Consider the following 24,117-nt stretch of genomic DNA (forward strand, 5'->3'; position numbering starts at 1 on the left):
AGACAGATGAAGAATTGTGTTGTGGCAAGTACCACTTTCTATTTTATCCTAATGTAACATACTGGGAGATGTAGGATAGGATTGCAACCTAAAATGCTTCTATTGGTCCACCAACTTGGGTTGCAAGATATGCAAATAAACTTGGAAGTTTTAAGACTTCATCTGGAAAATGTCCATATTTTCCTATGATTGTGCTGCTATGTAGTTATATATGGCATTTTCAAATGGGTAAAAGTGGAACATGCTTACTGACTTCTGTGTTTCTTTTCTCTGTTTTCCTAGATCTACGAAGAGATTTAGACTAAAGATGTCATCAACAGACCCATCACATGTATATCCTCCATGTTTGGGAACAGAATATAATAACGGTACAAATTCCCCTAAAAAATTATCATATAACCTTAGAAGCTGTACCCCTCCTTCTCTAAGGGGCAGTAGTAAAAGTCAGTGGAAAGATGCCTTGGAAGTTTGCTAAGGATTTTAATTCTTGAGGGACACGTATATCAATGCTGTGTTTCATTGTGTTGTAGGTAGTTCACGATTTATAACAGGCTTTGCAAATAATTGTTTTTCATAATTATTTTATTGTGCACATTTATTTAATTGTTATCCATTTATTTTCAGCAAATAGTGCTCTCAGAGGCAATTACATGTAGGTACATAATATTAATAGAATGGGAGAAACTTACGAAAGTGATCTTTTAAGTTCAAGCCATCCTCATTTCTACTGGAGGATTTTGTTGCTTTCACTTTAGCTTAAGATCTACCATTTTCTAATGGTCTGGGAATTTTATTTATGTCTCACTCTTTCTCACAAGGATCCCAGTGCAGCTAACAAGCTATAAAAACAGTAGAATATATGAACACTATTAAAATCATAACTTTACAAGAACGAACACATTGTAAAATACAATAAAACTATCACTAGAACACCAGAAAGCAGATAAAACACTTGCCTAAATTTTGAATGCCTGCACAAATAAGTAAGTCCTTAGCTGGTGCTTGAATGACCAGCGTACTGGGTTCAGCCAGGTCTCTACTGCTAGAGTAGAGCACTGTGGTATCATCACAGAGAGGACTCCAACTTTGTAGTTATCTAAAACTACTTTTATTTGGGTTGAGCACTGATCTTCAATTGTATTAAAACAATATTTTTCTTTCATATTCTATGTGAAAAGATGGCAAACCAAGAAGCCCTTTCAGAAGTATGGGCAATGAAATCTATCTTTATAGAGATATAGAGTGTACTGAAAAAGAAAAGGTATGTATTCCCTGCTTTGTTTCCCTGTCCAAAATCTTTCTTTGCAAAATTACTTGTAGCATGAGGTACCCAACATTAGCAGCTCTGAGTGGCAGGATGGGGTGAGATCAGGGCAATGGTGGTGCATGCATTCCTGTGTACAATCTAAGCACCAAGTTTCAATTTTCCCGTGAGAGAGAGAGAGAGAGATGCTAGTATATCTGACTCCCTTTTAGATGAGCATCTTGCTGTGGTGAGAGGGGCTGAAAGTGTCAGAGAAGCCAAGAGCAGTGCCACCAGTGGGCCAGACCCTCTCATTTGTCTCCTAGCAGGGTCAATCAAGGTAGAACAGTCAAAACTGAAACAAGTGTGCATCCATCCTCTTAAGGAGTAGCAGTCACAATAGCAGCAGAGAATAAATATGTCTAAGGGGGATGCAGGTGGAGAAATTCCTCAAGGGTAGCTATTGAGCAGCAGGAGGAGATTAATGCGACATTGGCAGAGGATCTTTCACAGATAATGGCTGTGATGTTCAAGCTAACCGAGGTGAGTACTATGCAGAAGAACGCAATGGGAAATCATTTCTGAATATTTTTCACCTTGAAAACCTTAAGTTGAAACAGTGCAAAATGAAACAAGAGATAAGCCAGGAGATGAGACTCCCTGGTCTGAAGGCACTGGGAAAGAACAAAGGACAAGTATGAAGAGAGCTGTTGCTAATAATGCAGCTAGATCAGGTCTGAAAGGAAGTCCAGTAGCTGCCATGAACAGAGGCAAAAGGAAAATCTGAAGCTGCATAACGCATACTGTTGGGACATGGGACATGAGACATATGAATCAAAACAGCCTGGACACTGTAAAGCAAGAAACTGAATTGTTAAGCATGGTGTGAGAAAGCTCAAGTGGACTGGAATGGGACATTTTCAGTCAATTGAATTCAAAGTGTTTTACTCTGACTAACTCAGAAAAAATGGAGTGGCTCTAATATCAAGGCAAGATGGTGCATTAGCAGTAAGGAAGTATAACGTAACGTCATACCAAATCAATCAGAATGGGTGGAAAACCTAGCAAAGTAACCATCATCCAAGCCTGGGTACCAACAATATCTGCTGCTGAAGAAGAAATAGAGAACTTTTACACAGGTGTCAAAGAGGAAATTGACAAAACACCAAAATGAGATATGCTGATAGTCATAGGAGACTGAAACATAAAAGTAGGAAACAATGCAGAATCCAGTTTTGTGGGAGATTTCGGCCTAGTGGTCAGAAACAAAGCAGAAGAATTCTTCACAGAATTCTGGAAGCCAACTATCTGTTTACTGCACACATACTTCAGGCAACCAATTGGATGACTGGAGATATGGACATCACCAGATGGCCAATATAGAAATCAAATAGACTACTGAACTGGAAGCAGAAGATGGAGAAACTGTATTCCTATTGCCTAAACAAGACCTGTAGCTAATTGTGGTAATGACAAAGAATTGTTAATATAAAAAAACAGAGTAAAGCTGAAAAAGATTACTAATATGGAGAAGCAAAATGATTTACTATAGGCCATCAGACAAGGGTGTATTTTATCTCCCTGTCTGTCCAATCTGTACACAGAGCATATCAAATTAAATGAAATAAATACAATACTTAAATCAGAAAAAGTGGATTAGGATCAGAGGCAGGAGGAAAGAAAATTGGTTGAAGATCAATCAATAATTTAAGTTATGCATATTTCTGGCAGAAAGCAGCAATTAATTGAAATGGCTCCTGGTGAAAGTGAAAGAAGAAAGTGAGAAAGCTAGACTGCAGCTGAACACCAAGAAAACAGAAATTTTGACTACAGAAGAATTATACAACTTTATTGTCAACAATGAAAAAATTGAAATTGTGAAAGATTTGGCTCAATCATCAATTCCAAAAGAGACTGCAGCCAAGAAATTTGAAGAAGACTGAGACTTGGATGGGGAGCAATGAAGGAACTAGAAAGGATCATCAACTGTAAAGATGTTTTACTGGAGACCAAGATAATCTATACTATTGCATTCTCAATCACAACGTATGAGTGAAAGCTGGACAGAGAAGAAATCTGACAGGAAGAAAATTGATGCCTTTGAAAACTGATGCTAGAGGAGAGTTTTGGACCAACAGAAAGATGAACAAGTGTATCCTAGATCAAGTCCAGGCAGAACTGTCCTTGCAAACTGTCATACTTAGGGTGCCATGAGAAGGCACAAGAAGGACAAGGCTAATATGCCAGGGAAATGAAAGGAGAAGAGGAAAACCAAATTATGAGATGGATTGATTCCATAAAGGAAGCCAGGTCCATGAATTTACAAGAGTTGAGATGGGCTGTCAAGGAGAGGCCATTCTGGAGGAAATTCAGTTATAATGTTGGAGATGGCATATAACAACAGCAGTAAATCTGATCATGGATCAGATGTGTCTTCACTTTCCTACACATTGCTTAAATTAGAAACCTAAATAAGAGAAGGGAAGAAAGGAAATTATTTTTCTCAATAACATGAATTTTAATTTCAGTTTAGAACATCTCAACAAGATTTGAAAGTGTATGAAAAGAGCACTATTTCCTCAAGAGCCAGGTCTCGAAAGGCTCTCAGAAAACTGGAAGAAGTTATTGAAAGAGATTCACGGGGAGAAATAGAAAAAGAAATTACTGATCTAAACTGGGCTCTTACTTTTGCAAAGTGTGAGTAAAATGAACTTCAAAAATATAAGCTTGCTTGCCTTTGTGCTTACCAAGAATGTATCTTAATTATAGAAATTCTTTAGCACAAAGGCATATCCAGGATCTGGTTATCAAGTTTGCAAATTAACTTATGAATAATACTGTGCAAATTAAAAACAAAATTCTATGGATTGCTCTGTCTGTCCAAAGTGCTGCCAGAAGAACCAGGCAAGACAGGAGCATGGAGGATTTTATAGTTTCCCATTTTCCCAAGATTGTTGCCTTGACCTAGTTGGACCTTTTCTCACCTTCCTGTGGGCAAGGATGGATGAACAAGATCCTTCAGATCTATGTGTTTCCTTCTTTGCAGAGCAGCACCTTCCCACCGTCCCTAAAGCTGTTGTGGTGACCTTAGGAAAAGGAGTGGTCAGGGAGTTTTCGGTGGCAGCTGGGAACAGACCAGGGAGACCCACAATCAAGTTGCTAGCTCCATACTCATAGCTGAATGTATAGATGTGGCAGAGAAGATCCAAAGCATCCTATGGCACTCCAGACTCTGTCAAGGGGACCATAGGGTTGCTCTGCCCATTATAAATTGAAATTCAAGAGTAGACACACAGCTAATGATAATATATTACCATCTTTTTCCTATTCTGTCCAGAGATAAGAACATTTTAATTATTGTTTTCAGTGCCTCACTTGAGCTTTCATGCCAAATCATGTCTTGCACCAACCACAGTTTAGAACTCAGATCCACTTTCTAAAGCCATCTGATAAGCTCTGGTTTAAAGCCACTTCTCTCCTCTCCTTTTCTGCATCTATGATTGATCATTTTAGAGACTATGTCAAACAACAGTTAGCACAAAGCATGGCTTGCAAAGCCACTTCAGACCTTGCATTCTGATTCTGGTTACTTGGCTGGCATATACCAGAATTTGTCGACATCTCACAGCTTCCTTAACTGTGGTTCAGTGCTACATATTTTGCCCTTTCAAAATTAATGGATCAATTATGTCTAGCCAACTAATCTCTGGTTAATGGATCAATACATCATGTTTTACTCTGTTAGCAAGTTAACTGTGCAACTTCTTGCATATCTATGGTTTATTTACTTTTTCAAACTGCAAGCGCTTTGAAGGAAAAGGATAACTTTAACAATTCTAATTTTCTTAAAGGTTGTCAAAGTGATAAACAGTCTATCACAGATTATATTAGTGAACAGAAGGAGCTGTTTCTACTAGAGGTAAGAATTTTATTTCTTGTAGCTGACATTTTTATAGTAAGAAATACATTTTATATCTAAGCCTTGTAATGAAAGTGTAAGGTTCACTTCTTATCAAAGCTTTCAGCAATGTTTCCTTTCTTTAGTCCTTCTGTAAACTCCCAGGATAGTGAATTCATACATACACAACTTACAAAACTTATATTGCATAGTTTGTTGTATTACATCGAGATTCCATATAATCAGTAACGTATTGTGCATGTATGCTTCATGCTATTCAGAGTCTGAAAAGCTGCTGATTCCGCCAATTCTTTCTGGCACAATAGCAAGGTAAAGAAGCCAGAAACTGCAGCTGCTGAATCACTGAGCTGAAGGAAAAGACAGAAGTGAGTCACAGCTGATAGAAGGCGGAAATGAGCCTAGAAGTTTGCAGAAGACTGTAGACAGGACGGTGGTTGCTACAATTATGCTCAGTGGAGAGAAGCCAAGGCAGGAAAAATAACTGGGCCATGCTTAAGCAGCTGGCTATTCTGATAAGCAACAGGAGTTAAGGGCTACAGGTGTTAGGAGAAAAAACACAGCTGGTGGGAAAGGAGTTGAACGGAATGCGAGGGAAGTGAGCACTGTGAAGATTTCAGAGTTGTTGACATTCCATTCATGGAGAGATGGAGCCTTGCCAAAACAAAATTCTATTTAAAAAAACAAATGAGATGAAAGAACCTTTCATACCCATATTTTAGCAGAAGTTGTGATGAATCTTAGGTTCTCTTTAAATACATTGCTCTGTTTTAATATTTAGTTCTTTTCCTACTTATTTCAATACTAATACTGCATTTTTAAAATGTTGCTGAAACTGTAGCTTCTTCAATAGCAAAAGTTCCAGAATATTCCATTGTGTCCACCCCTGCCTTTTCCATTGAGTACAATAGATTTAATCTCTTGAAAGCAATAAGGCAGGGATGATTATGCAGTTAGGGTAGTCCCATCTCTTCAGTGGAGTCTCTTTGTTCAGAGCCAGATCAAGGAACTGAACACAAACTTGATGCTAAATGACACTGATTCATTTATTTATTTAGAGTTTTTATATGCTGTCCCATCACTTAAGGCCTCAGGATTTAGTTGTGACTTAAGCCACTGCATCACACCTTTTAAAAATTGTTTTAACTTTTCAGTGTTTTATTGTTCAGTGGCCTGACTGATTGATGATGAAGAAGAACAATCCCCCAGTTGCATTCTAATCCCCAAATACAACTAAGGTAAAAACATGGTCAATGAAAGAATGATCTCCGAAAAAATCCAAACATCCTAGACATACGCTGAAGCTATGAATGAGAACATAGCCAATTTGTGGCATGCACTAGTGATCTGTTGCATGAATGCAAGCAAGATTTTTACTTGAGCTAGAGAAGGGTTTTCTTTTTTTCAGAGTCCCAAGCCTCCTTTTTCAGAAAACCTTTCTTCAGGGTCTGATTTAAATGAAATCCTGATGAGAATCAATCCCATATTAAAAGCCATTAAAGGTCAAGTAGAACAAAGGCATGTGATCAGCTCTCACATCACCTGGCTTACCAACTCATTGAAATGATATCCCATTGCCAAAGGTGCTGTGTAGGAAGAGCATTTTGTAATCTCTTTCTCTCTCTCTCCACCCCCAGTATGCTGTTAAGATAAAGCAATGCACTATGTCAAAGCTGGAGAAAATGGCAGCGAAAGAAGAGAGGAGAGCCAAAATAGCTGAAACAAAGCTGGAAGAAGATACAGTTGCATTTGAGGAGTTTCTCAGAGAAAATGACAGAAGTTCTATAGACGCCCTTAGACTGTTAAGACACCTTGTTATAATTTCTGTTATCAGTGATGGACCATTAATCTGACAGCAGTGTCAGACATGAAGAATTCCTGCTGACGTGGCTGCACTATCAGAGGCTGTACAGGGAGCCACTGTTGGGGAAGGGAGGATCAAGTGTGCTTCCCGTATTCCGAAACTGTCTCAAGATCACACACATCACCAAGCTATGGCATAAGCAAATTGTGTGATGCATGGAGAAAGAGCGGCAGAACAGTGCTGCTCTTGTCCCTGATTCAACCCAGATGTGCAAGTCATTCTTCAAGTTTGACTTGCTCAAATAAGCAATTAATAAGGAATAAAGAACGGGGAGGTGGGGGGGCTGCATTCCAAAATGAGCACTGGTCCACCTAATAGTGTTAACCAGGACAGCAGCCTGCATTAGATTTCTTAGGATAATGTTTGGCCAAAGCTTTAGTGTATGTTTCCAATGAGTTCTCAGTTAGGATTCCTCCAAACCATTTGGAGGAATATTTGCCAAGCCATTTAAGAATAATTGGGGCCCATAAGGAACTGACAGCCATATCAGACTAATGTAAACTTTGAAATAGCATAATATTAAATGTCAAAAAGCCTTTTGAATTTTCAGTAGTCATGTGAATGTAGCAAGAGGATGTATTGGTTTTCCTTTGGAAAGGCATTCCAAGGCTGCCATACACCGTCAAAAAGCCAAAACATATTAACTTTCCTGTTAATTAATTAACCAATGACAAATATGTCAGACTTTCTGACAAGCTTTGGGCACACTATTCTGGCCAGCTTTATAGCTTTTATTTTTCAAGATTATTCATTTCTAATGCAGAAATAGGGCGCCTCAGTAGACTAGTCCTGTGGACTAGACTTGCCCTGCCCATCTGCCCTCCAGAGTTCTTCCAACCATCAACCATTCCATGGCTTCCCAGCTTTTGTGAAGTTTTCTCCCATTCAAAAAGTCTTAAATTCCTCTCCTTAGTTACTGACAGTAAGAACTTTAACTAAAATACGCTTTAAACAAAAAAATATAATTTTTTGGACCCATGTCCTTTGTCTTCAGCCCCTCCCACTACAGGATGTGGCCCCAAGAGCATTTCTGAAATTAAATCCAGCCTTTGGGGTGAAAAAGTTTCCCCTCCACTGCTCTAGTGTTATTTCCCATAGCCAGCTTTGACGAAGTGTGTAGAACTCAATTAAGACAGTGTTTCCGATCAGTTTTTGTGGTGGTGTGCTGCCCTATTGGTATGTCACACCTATAGAGCTTTGCACATAGTGACAGTTATGGCTGGGTTAGTTTTCTAATTTGGATTTTGTAAAACAGGTCAGCTAATTGCTTTATTTGTATTGTGTTGAATGTTAACTAACTGGTTTTGCACCGACCACATATTTCTGCTTCTCGGAGGACAATAGTGAATCAGATGGTGCACATGTTTCCTGGGAGAAGGGTGAGATGCAACTTATGTGATATACCTGCTAATATCTGCTTTATAACACTTGTATTATTTTTAGGGCAACTCAAGAGGCGAAATCTAAATTGGAAGTTGCAGATGAAGTGAGGTTAGCAATGAATGAGGTGTTCTCTCTTAAAAGGTGAGATCTTTATTTCATTCCTTTTGCAAGGCATGGTTTGCATCGTTGGTTGATGACTGAGAAATATATGGGAAGAGGCATTTCTTGATAGGATTCACAATACAGTATCTTGTTCCATATCATGCTGTTGTGAAAAAGAAGCTTGTGCCTAGTACAAAACCTGTGGCTGATCTTTTCATGGACTGAATGGACTGGATTTTTTAATGGTCTAGATTAAAATAGATGCAGATATTGTTCTGAACTTCTGGAAGTACTTGTGCAACTGTTAGTGTAACCATTTCCTTATAACTGTAATATACAAGATCTATACTGATTTTATCTTTATTTGTTCAGAAGAATATTTATGAACTTAAGAATATTTTTTGTATGGTGTTCTAGTGTAAGGTACAAAATCTCTTCTCTTGGAGTTATCGCTTGCATATATGAAGACTTATCCAATGTGTTTAAAATATATAAACATAAGAATATATAATCTCAACATTACTACTACCTTTGATAACCAAGAGAAACTGCATTTAAAGTAGTACAATCTGCTTGGAAATTAAATTGCATGGCATTCATACATGGGTGTGATATTCCCAGTTTCCCTTTTACTTTTCATCCAGTAAATTTGGAAAAGTTGTATCTGTAGTCCATGGGAATAATGCTAAATTAAGAGAATTTTCATGTCAGTGCCAGTCATAAGCACTCGTAGTCCTTTTAGAAAATGTGCTTAGATTTGTTTCCTATAATTTGAGTGCCCAAATGCAGAGGTTTGGAAATAGGAGGAAACATTCATGAGGAAGTAAAAGGGCTTTTCCTGCATCTTCCAAATCTGGGTTGAGAGGAAGTAATAAAGAGACATTAAAATGTATCACTGCATTCTAGGCTTAGCATGATTATAGCTCAAATATTAATATAAAAAGAATATGAATATGTAATCACATAACTTAAAGAAGAAATATTTTTCATTAGTGTTTGCATGGAAGTGTATTTTCTTTATAAAATTTACGTATTGTGCTTCTCTAAAATATGACTTAGCTGTTTCTTTACCAATTGATATCCATTAATGTCTGCAGTGAAATTGCATACACTGAAGATCTTCTGAGACTGTATTTATCCTATGAAGCTTTTTTGCTAAGTATTTCTCCTAAGGAGTGGCAAGAACAGCAGCTAGCAAAAAAGAAGAACTGGAAAAAAGAAAGAAAAAGAGGCCAATCAAAATCTTTTATTTCTATTTCCGGTCATGAAAAAAGCAAGCTATCAGCCTCTTTCTTATTACAGAATACAACAGGTAAGGACACCATTTTCTGTACAGTATACAGTGGTACCTTGGCTCATGAACTTAATCCGTTCCACAACTCTGGTTGTGACCTAAGTCAAATTTCCCCATAAGATTCAATGTAAATAAGGTTAATCTGTTCTGTAACTATTTTTTTTAATGAGAAAAAATTGAAACAAGGTGACAAAGAATAACAAAGTAACAAAGTACTGTACAGTACAGTGGAGAACACTAACCTGGGTGGGGGGGAGGTTATTGTTTTGAGGGAGAGTCCCCCTCCATAAGGACACTGGAGAGATCTCTTTCAGGGGTTTCCTCTCTTCTTTGTCTCTTAGCTGCAGGGTCAATTTTGGTGAAAAATCTGTCTATAGTCATTTGTTTTTTCCTGCGCTCTCTGGAAATGAGAGACCACATTATTGTTCATCAGATTCAACACTCTGTTCGTTACAGTTATGTCGGGGTGGTGCTTCTCAAAGAAATCCTGGCACTCATTCCATTTTTTCATAATGGATTGTATCACATCACTACTAATCTCCTCCCTGCCTTCCTCTTCCTCAGTGGAATCCTCCTCAGCAAGTGCCTTCTGCTGCTCACTCTGGAGTTCAGCAAGTTCTTCTGTCATCAGCTCCTCTATGTATGTCTTCCCTGCACAAACGCAACTGCGATCGTGGCCATCTCCCCAACCAGATCTTGGTTGCCACCCAATATGGGTTCGCAACCCAAGTCAAAATTTTCATGAAATTTTTGTTCGTGACCCGATTTGGTTGTGAACCAAGGTGTTCCTGTGCCAAGGCACCACTGTACAAGGCACTGTACATGCCAGCCAGACATGTTTTCAGTCCAGCCAAGGGAAATGGAAGGGGCTAACAACCCAACCATCTTTCAGCACACCTAGCATGCAACCAAACCACTGTGGCTTATTGCTAAGCTGGGATAGCATGACATGTGAATGATGCACCCTTACATCACTTGGCCTGTTCACCTGAGCAACGTGGAGCTATTTGGAACTATGCTGTCAGCACCTACAGCAATGTTACATGTTGCCCTGAATAGCTTCTGGTCATAGACTGGTTTGTATTTCCAAAAGCTTGTCTGTATAGTGTTGAGTGTGTGTATCAGAAAGATGTGATGGTGTGCAAGTTATTTACAACCTTGTGAGTCTATGTTTACTGTGTCTTTAGCCAAAGGGACACACAGTAAAGATCAACTCCATGGCAAGAAAACAGGGAAATCAGCCTCAGTAATTTTTGTTGACCTCGAGGAGAAAAAGAGAAGCCCACACAGCCAAGGTAAGGAAGAAGAAGCCCAGATGTAAGGCAGCCTGGTATGGAGATTGTATCTGCCTACACCAAAAGTTCTTGCTGGCAGGAACCTGCAGTGACTGAAACAAATTCTTGTTTCAAGAACCTTCTACACAGAAGGGTGTTTTTCTTCTGTATCCCATGTGCAGACAGAAGATGGCATTTAAGACCCACCTTGGACATGGAAAGGAACAGTCTTTCCATGTGCTAGGCCAGGAACAAGCTAATACAGCTTTCCTTAGCATGGTATTCTCCAGCTATTTTGGAACAGAACTCTCAGTTCGCCTGACCATTAACCATGCTGGCTGGGGATAATGGGAGTTGGAGGGAAGAGAGAGGCGCTCCCACAACCACACTGCATACTCTGTAGAGCAGCTGCCTGTTCAGCCAGCTACAGGAGACAGACATCATTGGGGATTTGCTTGCATCAAGCCTTGGACTATGTGAGAAGAGCAATGTACTGTGAGTCTTGCATCTGCCACTCCCCTTCTTTTTTTTAAGTAAATTTTATTATTATTTTCTACAAACTAAAAAAAGAAACTAAAAAAACCATCAATTATCAGAGACATCAGACCTGCTGGGTCAGCCCACTATTTTTTTTTATAGCAATCCATAGACATATTCACATCTACGCATAGTCCCATTTCTCTAGCCAATAAAAAGAGTTCCAAGTTTGATAGATGTATCTAGTATGTATGAAGGAGAGACAAAGTCAGCCTGTCCATTTCAGCACCGCCACTCCCCTTCTTTACAGCAATTTGGTAAAGCACAGCACTCTTTTCACCATTAAGCACCTGCCTGCAATTCAAACTTTGATCTGAGCATGTGCCTAGGGAGTCGAAGACAACCATTAGCTGCATACATTATGGTGTGTGGAACTAGGGCTCTCTTCACTGGGGCACTACGCAGAAAATCATTCATAGGAGAAGAAAATGAAATTGATGCAGATAAATTGTCCTCCTACCCAGGCTAATTGAGCCTTGCTGTCTATCTGCATTTTCACTGTTATGGTAGCAGCAACATTTGTACGTTCCTTTTTGAGTGAGGAGTTGCACAATGATTATTTGTAGTAAGTAGGACCCTATTGTCTTTCTTTGTAGCAGTACTTCTTGTGTTTCTAGATGAATATGAAATATTATAAAATAGCATAGTTTCACAGCAAATGTAATGAGGTTTCTGAAGAAAATAATGTTATTAACCTTCAAAGCAGGTGACTATAGGTTCTTTAGAAAGCCATCAAGACAAGCACTGAGCCACAGATTATCCTTGGAAATGAAAAAAAAGGGATCAACAAGGTACAGTGTGAAGCCTAATTGCTTTTGAAACCTCCCTCTTGTTTCAGGTGGCAAAGGTGGCATAGATGAGTCCTGTTCCAGGAACACCTGTCCAAAGCCCAGTTGGGCATGCAGAAGGAATTGTGGGTGGTGGGCCTAATTCCAAATTGTGTCAACTTCTAACAAAATAATAATTAGCAATTAAACGTGCTTGCCACATGGATCATCTGCTTCTTCTCTCCATTCATGGATGACTGCAAAATTCATTGTGGCATTTCTATCAATAAGTATAATCTGTGTTACAATTTCCCAGTCCCTGCCTGGTTCACTGCAGCAACTTCTAGCCAAAGTGTTGGCCTTAAAAAATAATGTAATCCCGATCGTACCAAGTACCACCTTTCCTCCTTTTCTTGGCAAACCAGGGAGCATGAACCCAAAACTAAATTAAAATTTCTTTTTACTGCAGCTGTGAAAGAAGTCTCTCTCTCGCTTCAGAGGATGAATTTTCCTTGGAAGACATACAAAGTGATGAGGTAATAAAGTGCATGCCAGCAAGTGTCATCCAGTTTTGTCCAATTTGCCATAGCTTTTTGGGAACAAGCCTTGCTCTTGAAGGGCTGTAATGACACTTATTGTCTATTATTAAAGAGTAGCTGGACTGAATCAGTCATATTTTGGGAGGGGAAGAAGGGCAGGAGGTGCAACAGGCCAGTGCAGGAAAAGGGAGAGGAGGCATTGTGGGCAGTCCCTTCTTCTGCTCACCATACAATTTTCAGGTTCCTGACTGATCCAGAGGAGACCCATTGGGTCTAAACTGTTGCTGCCCAATGCCAGGATAGTAACTGATAAGAGCTCCTCAATCCAAGATGAACAAGCTGAAGCGGCACATGTGACCAAAGCCACGCAGGGTGTAGAGGGGAGAATAAATTTGACCCAGTTGGGTCCACCAAGTTGTCAGGAGCAACATAGGGTTTTCTGCTAGTATATGTATGTTAGCCAGTGCAATTAACTTTTTTGGGCTAATTATAAATATAATATACAAACACAATCCATTATACTGCATACAAAACAGTTCTTTCCTCTCACTTGTAAGCATGGTATTCAGCTTTATTAAAAATGGTTGCAACAGCTACACTGCTATGGCTGATCTTTCAGGAATTATATGGCACTCTTTCTTCTGCATCAGGAACCAGAGATTTATTTCAAAGACCCAGAAGAATTACTTCAGATGATCCACCATCTTGAGGAACAGAATCTTTCACTTTTTCAAAACATTCAAGAAATCAGTGGAACTTTGGAAGATAGACACCAGACAGAAAATGCCATTTGCCAGCAAATGTAAGTTTGGTTGGTTGAAGAGAAATTTTAAGCTGCATCCTCATCCTCCCACAAGCCATTTTACAACATTCTAAAATGTGTGAAAATACAACAACAAAACACTCCTTTAAACAGTAAACAATTTTAAAAATCAGCTTATCAGTACTTCAATAAATGTGTCTTTTTCTGATTATTACAGCAAGGAAAGTACAATGCATCATACCAAACATAACACTGACTGAAACGTCTTGTTGTTGTCTTTGGAGTTGCTAAAAGAGAAAGACAAGTATGTTTCCTTGATGAAGATTTCTAAAGCTGTGAGGACACTATTGGGAAAGCCCCATCCCTACCCTTTAGTTGAATGGTTCTTGATGACAAGTAAGAGTGCAGGGCTTCTTATAAAGCTCTTAATGGTTTAACAGATGTATAGATTTCTGTAGGTGGCCCTACAGATAATAGGGACTTAACCCATCCAGGGCTTCAAATGCTAAAACTGGCACCTCAAATTGGGCCTGGCTTACCTGGATTTCAGCAAGGTCTTTGTCAAAGTGCCGCATGATATCCTGGTTGAGCTTTGGGTAGACTGAGGCACTGTCTGATGGATTAGGGCATGGTTGACCAGCCAGAAGCAGAGGGTGACGATCAGTGGGGAATCCTCTGGATGGCAGCCAGTGATGAACAGAGTCCCCCAGGGCTCAGTTCTGGAATTAGTTCTATTTTTAACTTTTTATCAATTACCTGAATTTAGTCTGCTGACTAAATTCGTGGATGATACCAAAGTGGGGGCAGTGATCACAATTGAAGAGCAAGTGATCCAGAACTAGAAGGAACTGGACAGGCTGTGGAAGTGGGCGGGGTATGATAGGATAGCATCAATGTGGATAAGTGCAAGGTCTTGCACTTGGAACAAAGGAATAGGTGCTACAGGTACAGGATAGGGGACAAGTGGCTGGACACCAGCACTTGTGAAAGGGCTCTCGGGTACTTGTTGAAAGCAGGCTGAACATGAGCCAGAAGTGTGATGTGGCAGTTAAGAAGGCAAATGCCACCCTTGGGATGTACAGCCAGAAGCATGACTTCTAGATTTAGGGAAGTGTTGATACCACTCAGTCACGGCATTGACCAGCCCCGATACCCTCATTGTAAGCCCAGCCACAACAGGTTTCTTAGCAGGACCAGACAGTGCCATGGCTACATTAATCTCAAATGGTCACAATGTGACATGCAAGTCAGAGCAGAGATGCAGATAATATTGTTCATAACACGGAATGCAAATAGATCAGTGTGCCCACTGTGGTTTCCAATCAGTGACTTACCGAGGCGGCTCCTGACCTCTCAAAAGAGCTGTTGGTATGGGACTCGACTCAGTTGTATGCTGACAGCATAGAACTGCTTTGATACTAAATTCCAGCTGCTGTGAAACTAGTAATCATCTCATGCCCACTCAGTATCTCCTAGTCACTAAAAGAAGAATCCATCTCTGCAAAATAAAGTTATCACCCCTTCTCAATTATTATTGTGCCATGGTCTCAACCCCAATCACACATCCTATTGTGAAACACAATGGGTTGTTTCACGTGATAGGACAGTGCTCTACAGGTTATCCAACCTGTGGTAAGGCGAAGGTGTATGGAGGTGGGCTGCCATTTTGCATATGCAACTCCTACAAGTCGGTTGTGCAAGAATCAAACAACTCCCACTGTGGCTCACATATTCCAGATGGTGGCTGGTGCATGTGTAAGCCTTGCAGGCGAATTAACCCCAAACTGTCCTTTCCTGATATAACTAGAAAAGTCACCATTAACACTGAATGCTATTAGGGATGTGGAAAAGTCCAACACTTTTATTTTTGGCTATTTTCTGAAAGTACACAGCAATTGAAAATATATTCTTGTAAATTGTAAATATATTGTAAAGTGTAAAGTGTAAATTTACACTTTACAATTGTAAAGTGTAAATTGTAAATATATTCTTTCAATTTCTTTATGTACAGTGAGTACTTACCATTTACATTCAGTAGTACTTACCATTACCTTACTTGGTAATTAGTCCATTTTTTGCACTGTTCAATTTATACACACTGTTCACATTTTTTAACATAGCCTTCTAAGAAAAGGAAATCCTCATTTAAAAGAAGAGATTATTTTCCCTAGCTCAGAAGTGATGTTTCATGAGGCTTCTCCTCTCAATGTTTCTCTGCATCTACAAGTAGTCCATCTCTATAATGATTTGCAACGGCCTTCCTAACCTAGTTCCTTCCAGATGTGTTGGAGTAACTCACATCATGTCCAGCCAGCATGGGAGAAACTGATTTACAACACTTAGTCAGCTTGCAGCTCTGAGACACCTCATTACAGGGCTACGTTTCCCAGAGTCACCTCAGAAATTCTGATTAAGCTAGTTTTTCTGTATCATAGTTGCAAAACAAGGTGATTTTTTTGCCTAGAACAGCAGACTTTAGAGTTTTGAAAGCTATCTACATGTTAAAGCCTTGAGTGTGGGTTGTACCACTGAGAAATTAATATACAGTCTAGTTCTGAATGCTTAGGTATAATTTTTATAGCCTTTTTTAATAGGGAACAAAAACTTAAGAGCCTACTAGATGAAGAAAGAGCTCTTGCAGCAGCTTGTCTCAGAGAAGAGGGAAAAAGTGCAGAAGTGGCATTGAAAGCCAAAGTGTTTTCTTCAGGAGAATATGATCCAGCATCCACGGTAAATTTGTATCATTATACTGCAGGATTTGCAGTTATTTTGAACTGTCCATAAAGAACACAAGGGAGTAAAATTCCAGAGACAGGACAAAGAATATTCAGTGTAATAAAAATACAGGCATAAATATATTAAATCAAATCAGTTTGGGAGTGGTTGAAAGGAAAAAATATAGCTAAGAATGTTCTGCAATACTGTAGAATTTGCAGATGGTTTCTGTATACTTACTGTTCACCTGAATAATGTCAGAAAACTTTGAGGAGCTATGTAATTACAATATTGCGTAGCATTTCATACTTCTCTTAACAATTTAAACAGCAGGTGGGCAATAAGGCACCAGAGATTGTCTGCAAAAATTACATCACTGGAATATTGTCAAATTTTCTTCTGTGAACCTTTTCCACTTTAAAGGAGCCTCCAAAAGTAAAAAATGCATCAGGTATTTATCCATGTCTTGTTTCTTAATTGGATTTATTATTGTTTTGACCATCAGCTATGTATATGATTTTACAATTGTTCATTTGATTCTGCATGGCTTATTCAAACAACTTTGTGCATGGACTTTCTTTGTATAACTTTTTCAATTTTCTAACAACATATTTTAGGAATGGAATATTTAAATGTGGAAAATAGTTTCAAGTTGGTTTAGAGTTCATCCTACTTTTAATATCCGAGTACAGAATTCTATGCATTTTTGCTATTATAACATAAGCATTTACTATACCTTACTGATGTTCTTTACATTTCAAGGATAAAATGCTGAATTCACTTAATAAAAAAATAGGAGAGGTATACAAAGACTGCTATGGAGCAGATGAAGTATCCAACATGACTTCATTTTACATGTTGAAAAGAATAGAAATTCGGGTTTCAGAACTTTGTGAGATGCTGGAAGCACTTCCAAAAGAATACCTCGATACTTTTGAAACAATTGAAAAACTCAGGGCAAAAGAAAGACGAAAAAGGTAACTTCGAAGCCAAACATTTATTCTCATCACTGAATGGGATTTAAATCTGAGTTCCAACACTATCTCCTGGGCCATACTGGGATTTACAGACAATAGGCCAGGAACCAGTTTTCACCCCAGGGAGTTTCAGGAAGACTGTATGATCCTGTGTGCACGGGTATTTGTTTTCCAGTATTATATAGACTTCATAGATTCCTATTAGCTGTACGCTTTTTTAAAAGTATTTTAAAATAAACCGCTATATCATTCTTGCAACTTCATATATAACACTGGAATAAATATGAGATATTGGGCAATAGTCCAAATGGGGCTCTTAGGTCTGCCATTTCTTTTGTGAGTAAAATTTCAAGCTAATTGTACAAATGGTGTTATCTCTATTTTAGTGCTCAAATACCTTGTATAAATATCTAATATTTTCTAGTTAAAGTTAAAAGTGAGACTATTAGAGCTAAAAGATATGGAAGGAAAGATTCTTGCTGATGATATATTAGTAAGGACTTTTAATTACCAAAATCATTTCTGTAATCCTTGAAGAGTACGTGAAGACAAATTGAAAGAACTGAGAAGAATCCAAGAAGTGAGGCTGAAACATGCTCTTGAGAGAGCAATTGCTGCACCAAAGAAAAGGGTTAGTACTGGTGCTCTACTGTTATAGTAGTGCATGCATTTTTGTACATATAAATCCTGTGGTTGGCAGTGAATGCTAGCCTGCGTAGCTCTTCATATAACCACAGCTTATGCCACTACTACTAAAATCACTTGCTATAATTAAACCTGTTTAATTTCTTGGCTCTTGAACATCAAGTTCTACAAAATCATTTGTGAACTGTCAAATGGTTGTCAACCACCCAGACAGCTTCAGCTGTTGGGTGGTATAAAAGGCAAGGAATCATTAGTGGTGATGTGAAGAGGAGGAGGCGCAGCAGCAGCAGAGTCTGCCTGTCAAAAGAACAAGTGTAGCAGTCGCAAGAAGAGGGTAAGAAGAAAGAGCAACTGGTGACAACCTAGATTGACAGGCCAGTGCTAGGTGGTCTACAGCTTTTGCTTGAAGGGCTGAAAAGCAGCCAATAGCACAAAGTCTGTTGCTTTAAGTGTGCAATATTCCATTACAAAATGTGAGGATAAAACAGCCTCAGAGAAGGGAAATAGCATTTCAGTATGTAATATGCTCCCTGTACGATGCTGTGACCAGCTGAAACTTTTTCTTTCTTAATTCGTGTTGGTCTTAAGCAGAACCAAGCTAAAATAGTTAATGGATGGCTTCCTGGCCTTTACTTATATCAGTGGGCCTACACTAAGAATTCAAATTTTGGATCCAATCCTTTATCTGTAAGTGATGCTCTCAGCTACCTCCCAGTAAATAGCAGAATGGATTATCTACCATAGGGGTCTCTAATACAGCACATGTAGGTGACACAGCACCTACAAGGCTAGGATGAGGCCAAAATTTTTGTTCACCTCTGCTCCACCGGAACGCATTCAAAATCCTGCCTAAAAGAGTGCAAGGCAGTGTAGCACTTTTTAAGTGAAAGTCCCACTGAACACAGAAGTAATTTGTAAGCAGACAAGCTTAGAAACACACTGTGTGTTATTACAAAACAGACAGGTATCAACATTTTTATATATGCATATTATAACATTATAGAATTGAAAACACATTCATTCACACAAGTTTACACTGATGCTAATTGAACAAGGTATGCTGTATTTTCTGTCTTTGCTTTAGGAGGGAAGAAAACTGATATATCGCTCACAGCCTCCAGAGATTAGACGGAGAGAGAAAAATGTCATTGATTTAACAACAAGAAGTGAAGATGATTACTATTTTACTTGATGATTTTTTTGGGGGGGGTAACATGAAATATCTTTGGATTAGTTCTAGGGCTTCAGGCTTACTTCTAGCTTAGTTCAACAAAATTATATTAGGTCAACTGTGACAGGATAGATTTGATCCAGTTTTCTTTTAAAATAACAATTGTTGAACTAAGATCAGACAAGGCGCAGTTTTAAAAAGGATCAGAATTAGCATCTTTATTTTTTCATAGCAATAGTTTTTTCAACAACAATATTCGTCCTTTTCACAGAAAAATATTTACTAACGCTACACTTGCAAAAACTTAAAAAAGTTACTGTTAAAGATCTAAACACCATTTTGAATTGTTTCCCACAAACAGCTATTCTCTCATTTCTCCATCTTCTTCTTCTTCTTCCACTCCTCTTATATAAAGAACATTATTACACCTACAAATGAAACCGAAAGGTACTTATTTCTGCTAGAATTCAAAAGAATTTTAAACACTATTTTTCTAAAGCTTGTTTTAGCAACCTCTTTCATATACTGTTATTTTAAAGTATTCTATGTTTGTTATGTTTAGTTAGTCATAAACACACATTACCCATTAACTGTACATGTCTCCTTATTTTACAGTTCAGTTTCCAAAAGCTGTCATGAATGTACTACAGTGGTACCTTGGCTCATGAACTTAATCCATTCCAGGACTCTGGCAGTGACCCAAATTGGTCATGAGCCAAGTCAAATTTCCCCATAAGGTTCAATGTAAATAAGGTTAATCCGTTATGTAACTATTTTCTTTAATCACAAAAATTTGATGCGGGCGCGTTTGGGTGGGGGAGACGGGCGCAATTGTGGGCATGCTCAGGGGGAAGGCGGGCACAATCGCGGCACTCTCGGAGGAGGTGGGCATGATCACGGGCGCGCTCAGGGGAGGCTGGCACGATTGCAGGAGCACTCGGGGGGGAGGTGGACGCGATCAGGGGGTGTGCTGGTGGGGAGGCAGGCGTGATCATGAGCATGATCACGGGGAGGAGGGCGATTGCAATCGTCACCCAATGTGGAGTTTGCGACTCCAGGCAAAATTTTTCAGAAATTTCTGTTTGCGACCCTATTTGGTTGTGAACTGAAGCATTCACGAGCCAAGGTACCACTGTATTACATAAATTCCAAACCACTAAGTTACTCTTTACATGAAAGAGAAAAAAGCAGCTCTTTAAATAGGCTTAATAAAATACTGTAAATCAAACCTGTATTCTAATCTTAGGATAAACAGTTTAGACTTGCATTTTTAGCAGCATAAAATTTGCAGATTAGAATTTTTGTAATCCAAGTACTATAAAATTAATGATTTCAGCACATGCTCATCTGCATCAGAAAATAAATGCTGTTAAATGCCAATATTAGTTACCTTATCAGAACTTCACCAAGGTGTCCAGATAGTGCACCATCAATATATTCTTCTGTATTAGCAAGCTTTAGAAGAAATTAACAGAATTTTATGAGAGTACAGCGTTATATCTTCTTATATCAACATAATTTTTATACAACTGCCATAAAATCTAATATAAATTCAATCATTGTATAGCTTCTGAACTGAGAAGTATGTAACAGTTAAAAATGTTATGATTCTAAATTCATTCCACAAATTATTTACAAAACAGTTAACATACTATTTGAGAAAACTGTGGCTATGTCTCCCAGTGGTTCAATTCATGCACATGGTGGGCATGTTGTGAGTGGAGCTGGCTGGAGCCAGGGGTCAGACTAAATGGCCCGGGAGACCCATTCTGACTTGCTCTGTTTCTATGTTTCTAATTTAAACTACTTGGAATAAGACATGTTGTTAGTTATTCCTATCAATGTAAACTGTACAGCTCTCTGATCATTCAACCATTTAACGCTTCTTGCAATTTTCATGAGAGATCTGTGCAGCCTTATATTTAATGACTTGAACTGGCAGAGAAGGGTCAGATCACTCCAGGCTGCTTGATTTCCATGCCAACTACAAGAAAATCTCCTCCCCTTTGACTCTACAGCATGCTAACTCCATCTTTCACCCACCACACTGCTGGCAAGGAGGCAACATCTTTGAGAAGCATGTATTTTCATGCTGGCCAGATGAAGTGGTTTCTGCTCCTTCTAAATAAAGGTTTAAGGAGTAATTATAAGATATAAATTAGCTGCAGAGTACAGCATTAAATGAAACGAATAGTGAACAATATAAAATCCAAACGAAAAGGCACCCACTATCACCAGCATGACTATTTGCAACTTTCCATTGCATTCAGCATTTCAAGATCATATATTCTACATGGTTAATATATACTGTAAGATTGATTGGCACTCACCAGTCTCTATTCTGAGATTTGTGAGTTGTTTTTTTAAAACAAGGACAAAAGCTTCATACTGCCTTTTCCACTTTCTTTTTGACTTTTTACAAATATTAAAAAATGGTCCTATAAATAGTAATTTCTCTAGAATGGCTTGCTGTTAGGTCCAATGCACTATTTTCCACCTTTTAGTTTTGGCAGAAGACCTCCAACAGTCTTTCATCCTCCTCACGTAGCCTTTCACCAGAAACCCTTATAGAGCACAGTCATTAACATTCCAAGAAATGGCAGTATTTAATGATAATACAAGACTGGGAAGACAAGCTGAAATGGAAGAGCAGAGCCTTATTTTATTTTTTAAAACTTACCATGATTCTCTTTATACATAAATGCAAAGCAGTTTTATAAAGAACTTAATCTCATCAAAAATAAATGCAATAATATTTGTAACATTACTAAAGATTTTCATATAAACACTTTGAGTCGCAACCTGAAAAGCCACTACAAGACTGGAGTAATGTGATCAATGAAGTGGGCTTCAGAACACTTGATGTTTCTGAATGCTTTACAGAAGTAGCCCCTCACAGAGTAATGTACACATGTATAGAATCACTAGATTTAGTTTATCTAGGAAAGTATATAACTATGTGAGTAAAGGTTCTCCCTATCATAGCTAGAACCTGAGCATCCAGGAACAAAGCTGGGTCTAAAGTACTCCCAAACTAACTAATCTCTCAAGGGTAGTTCTTCCAAAACATGACAAATCCCCAATCCCAGTTTAACTAACCACCAACAGCTCTGATTTATGTGGATTATAGTTCATCTTATTCAATCCGATCCATATTGAGCCCAAACATAGCAGAACAGTAAACCTTTTCTCACAGCCATAAAGATCATTAGATACAGAAGTATGTAGTAACCATGTAATCTGAGAAAATTTTCTGCCAACCTTGCTTACCTGCATGTTCATGTAGCCATCAACTGAGACAAGGTAACCCTTGTATTCCATTCCCCACTTTAATTTCACCATCACTGGCTTTCCAGTTAGCCCATTTAGGAAGGGCTTTGGATTAAGAGGCAAGCTCTGTGAAGAAAGAGTGAAACAAAAGAATATTAAATCTACTGGATCACATGCAGAATGTAAGTACAAAGTCATACTCTCAGTCAGCTTCCTCAGCAACTCAAGACTCCCCAGCAACTGACATTCAAACATATGCTGCCTAGAGTTCTGAAGATTATACTGGTGATCATAAAAATATGTCCTGAATCTTCCACAATTCAACTTCACTGGATGACTACCATGTGCCCCTTCCCTTATTTCCCTCTTTTCCCCTAAATTACAACCCCCATTTTTTGTAACCTTTCTACACAGAGAAGCTGCTTGAGTACAGAAATGGGTAGCAGGATCCCTAGTATGCAGTGTGCCTCCCCTGCTCTGCATCCCCAATCCCTGATGGGGAACGATATCCCCAACTAAGATGTAGGCTGGACAATTAATCCTCCACTCCCCATCTTGGCCAGAGTAGCTTGCATGGCAGATTTCCACAGCAGGGAAAAGCCCATCCTCATGCACCAAAGCCAGGTCCTCACCAAGGTGGTGGTAATGCTCCAGTCACCCTCTTAGCTGGGATAGCTTTGCCTGTGCCTCACCTGGCAAGGTGTGAAACAGTCCTGATAAGAGTTCTGACTGCTGTTCCAACCAGCATTCAGTCACAAAAAGGATGGCACTGGGTGCAGGGTTATGCACCCTCATGTGGTTTCCACCTACCTAGCTGTTTCTCACCCTTCCTCTAGCCCCTAGATCATTTCTTCCACCTTTTCCAAATTTGCAACATCCTCTTCAAGATGCAGTAACCAGATCTGGGCACAGTGTTCTAAGTATAGTAATTCCACAAATTTATACAAAGGCATTATGAGGCTAACAGCTTTGGTTCCTATTCCTTTCCTAATCAGAACAGAAAACTGTAAAAATAAAAAGTTCTCAGTAACTGCTGACAAGCATCAAGCTCGACTATAACGCATTTCTCTTCCTCCCCTCCAGAGCTTGACGGCAAACTTAAGCTTGAATCAGGCCACTGGCACTTTCAGGTCAGTATTTCCCAGAGCACAAATACCCTATCGCGTGCCCTCCAGAGGTTTTGGACTACAACTCCCACAATCCCTTGCTCGCTGGAGCTGCTAGGAAGTGTAGTTCAAAACATCTGGAGACGTTGAGGCATGACCCTGGGGCTTAAAACACGTGCTCCATCACGATCCCTTCCCAATAGATGGTTTCCCTTCTTCCCGCTCCTCTCCAGTCTTAGGTGTGAATGAGCCGCCCACCTCTCCGACTCAAAGATCCACGGTACAACTCGACTCACCCGCCTCCCTCGGCCCCCCTCGAAAAAACAACTCACCATAGCAACTCGGCCAGGCGAGGAGCGGCTGCGACTGCAAAAATTACTCGGGGGCAGCACGTGTGCCCGCCAGAGCTCCAAACGAAAAAGCAAGGAAGTGACGTAGAGACCTTTCACTTCCGCCAGCCCCCACCCCGCGAATTTCCCTCAAGAACTTCCACTTCCGCAGAATACTCATTCCTAGTTCCGGCCATAGACTTAACCATAACTTTCTTTTTA

The 24,117-nt window shown here is 39.2% G+C and overlaps 2 protein-coding genes across 2 annotated transcripts; one reads left to right on the forward strand and one right to left on the reverse strand.

Annotated features, from left to right (window-relative positions):
- The first annotated feature begins 1,168 nt into the window (after positions 1 to 1,168).
- CCDC38 (coiled-coil domain containing 38) lies at positions 1,169 to 19,211 on the forward strand. The gene is given in 14 exon segments (XM_044455550.1): positions 1,169 to 1,261; positions 3,772 to 3,940; positions 5,095 to 5,162; positions 6,797 to 6,960; positions 8,467 to 8,547; positions 9,606 to 9,820; positions 10,990 to 11,097; positions 12,317 to 12,404; positions 12,850 to 12,916; positions 13,570 to 13,721; positions 16,277 to 16,412; positions 17,160 to 17,374; positions 17,912 to 18,005; positions 19,104 to 19,211. Coding segments are annotated over 14 exon segments (1,758 nt in total).
- Positions 18,948 to 24,023, reverse strand: SNRPF (small nuclear ribonucleoprotein polypeptide F). Its single transcript, XM_044455549.1, has 4 exons — positions 23,899 to 24,023; positions 22,461 to 22,586; positions 20,581 to 20,645; positions 18,948 to 19,618 (listed from the first exon to the last, which is right to left on the reverse strand). The coding sequence occupies exons 1-4, from the start codon at positions 23,899 to 23,901 to the stop codon at positions 19,552 to 19,554; spliced, it is 261 nt and encodes an 86-aa protein (XP_044311484.1). The 5' UTR covers positions 23,902 to 24,023; the 3' UTR covers positions 18,948 to 19,551.
- Between the last annotated feature and the right edge of the window lie 94 nt (positions 24,024 to 24,117).

The sequence above is a fragment of the Varanus komodoensis genome, unplaced genomic scaffold (assembly GCF_004798865.1).
Source record: "Varanus komodoensis strain SLA01 unplaced genomic scaffold, ASM479886v1 scaffold8, whole genome shotgun sequence".
NCBI classification, from domain to species: domain Eukaryota; kingdom Metazoa; phylum Chordata; class Lepidosauria; order Squamata; family Varanidae; genus Varanus; species Varanus komodoensis.

Bases quoted from the DNA above. Each gene is read 5' to 3' on its own strand.
- SNRPF (XM_044455549.1), bottom strand. The intron at 20,646-22,460 runs GTAAGCAAGGTT...TTTCTTCTAAAG, and splicing joins ATGGCTACATGAACATGCAG to CTTGCTAATACAGAAGAATA. The intron at 19,619-20,580 runs GTAACTAATATT...TTTCATTTGTAG, and splicing joins CTTGGTGAAGTTCTGATAAG to GTGTAATAATGTTCTTTATA.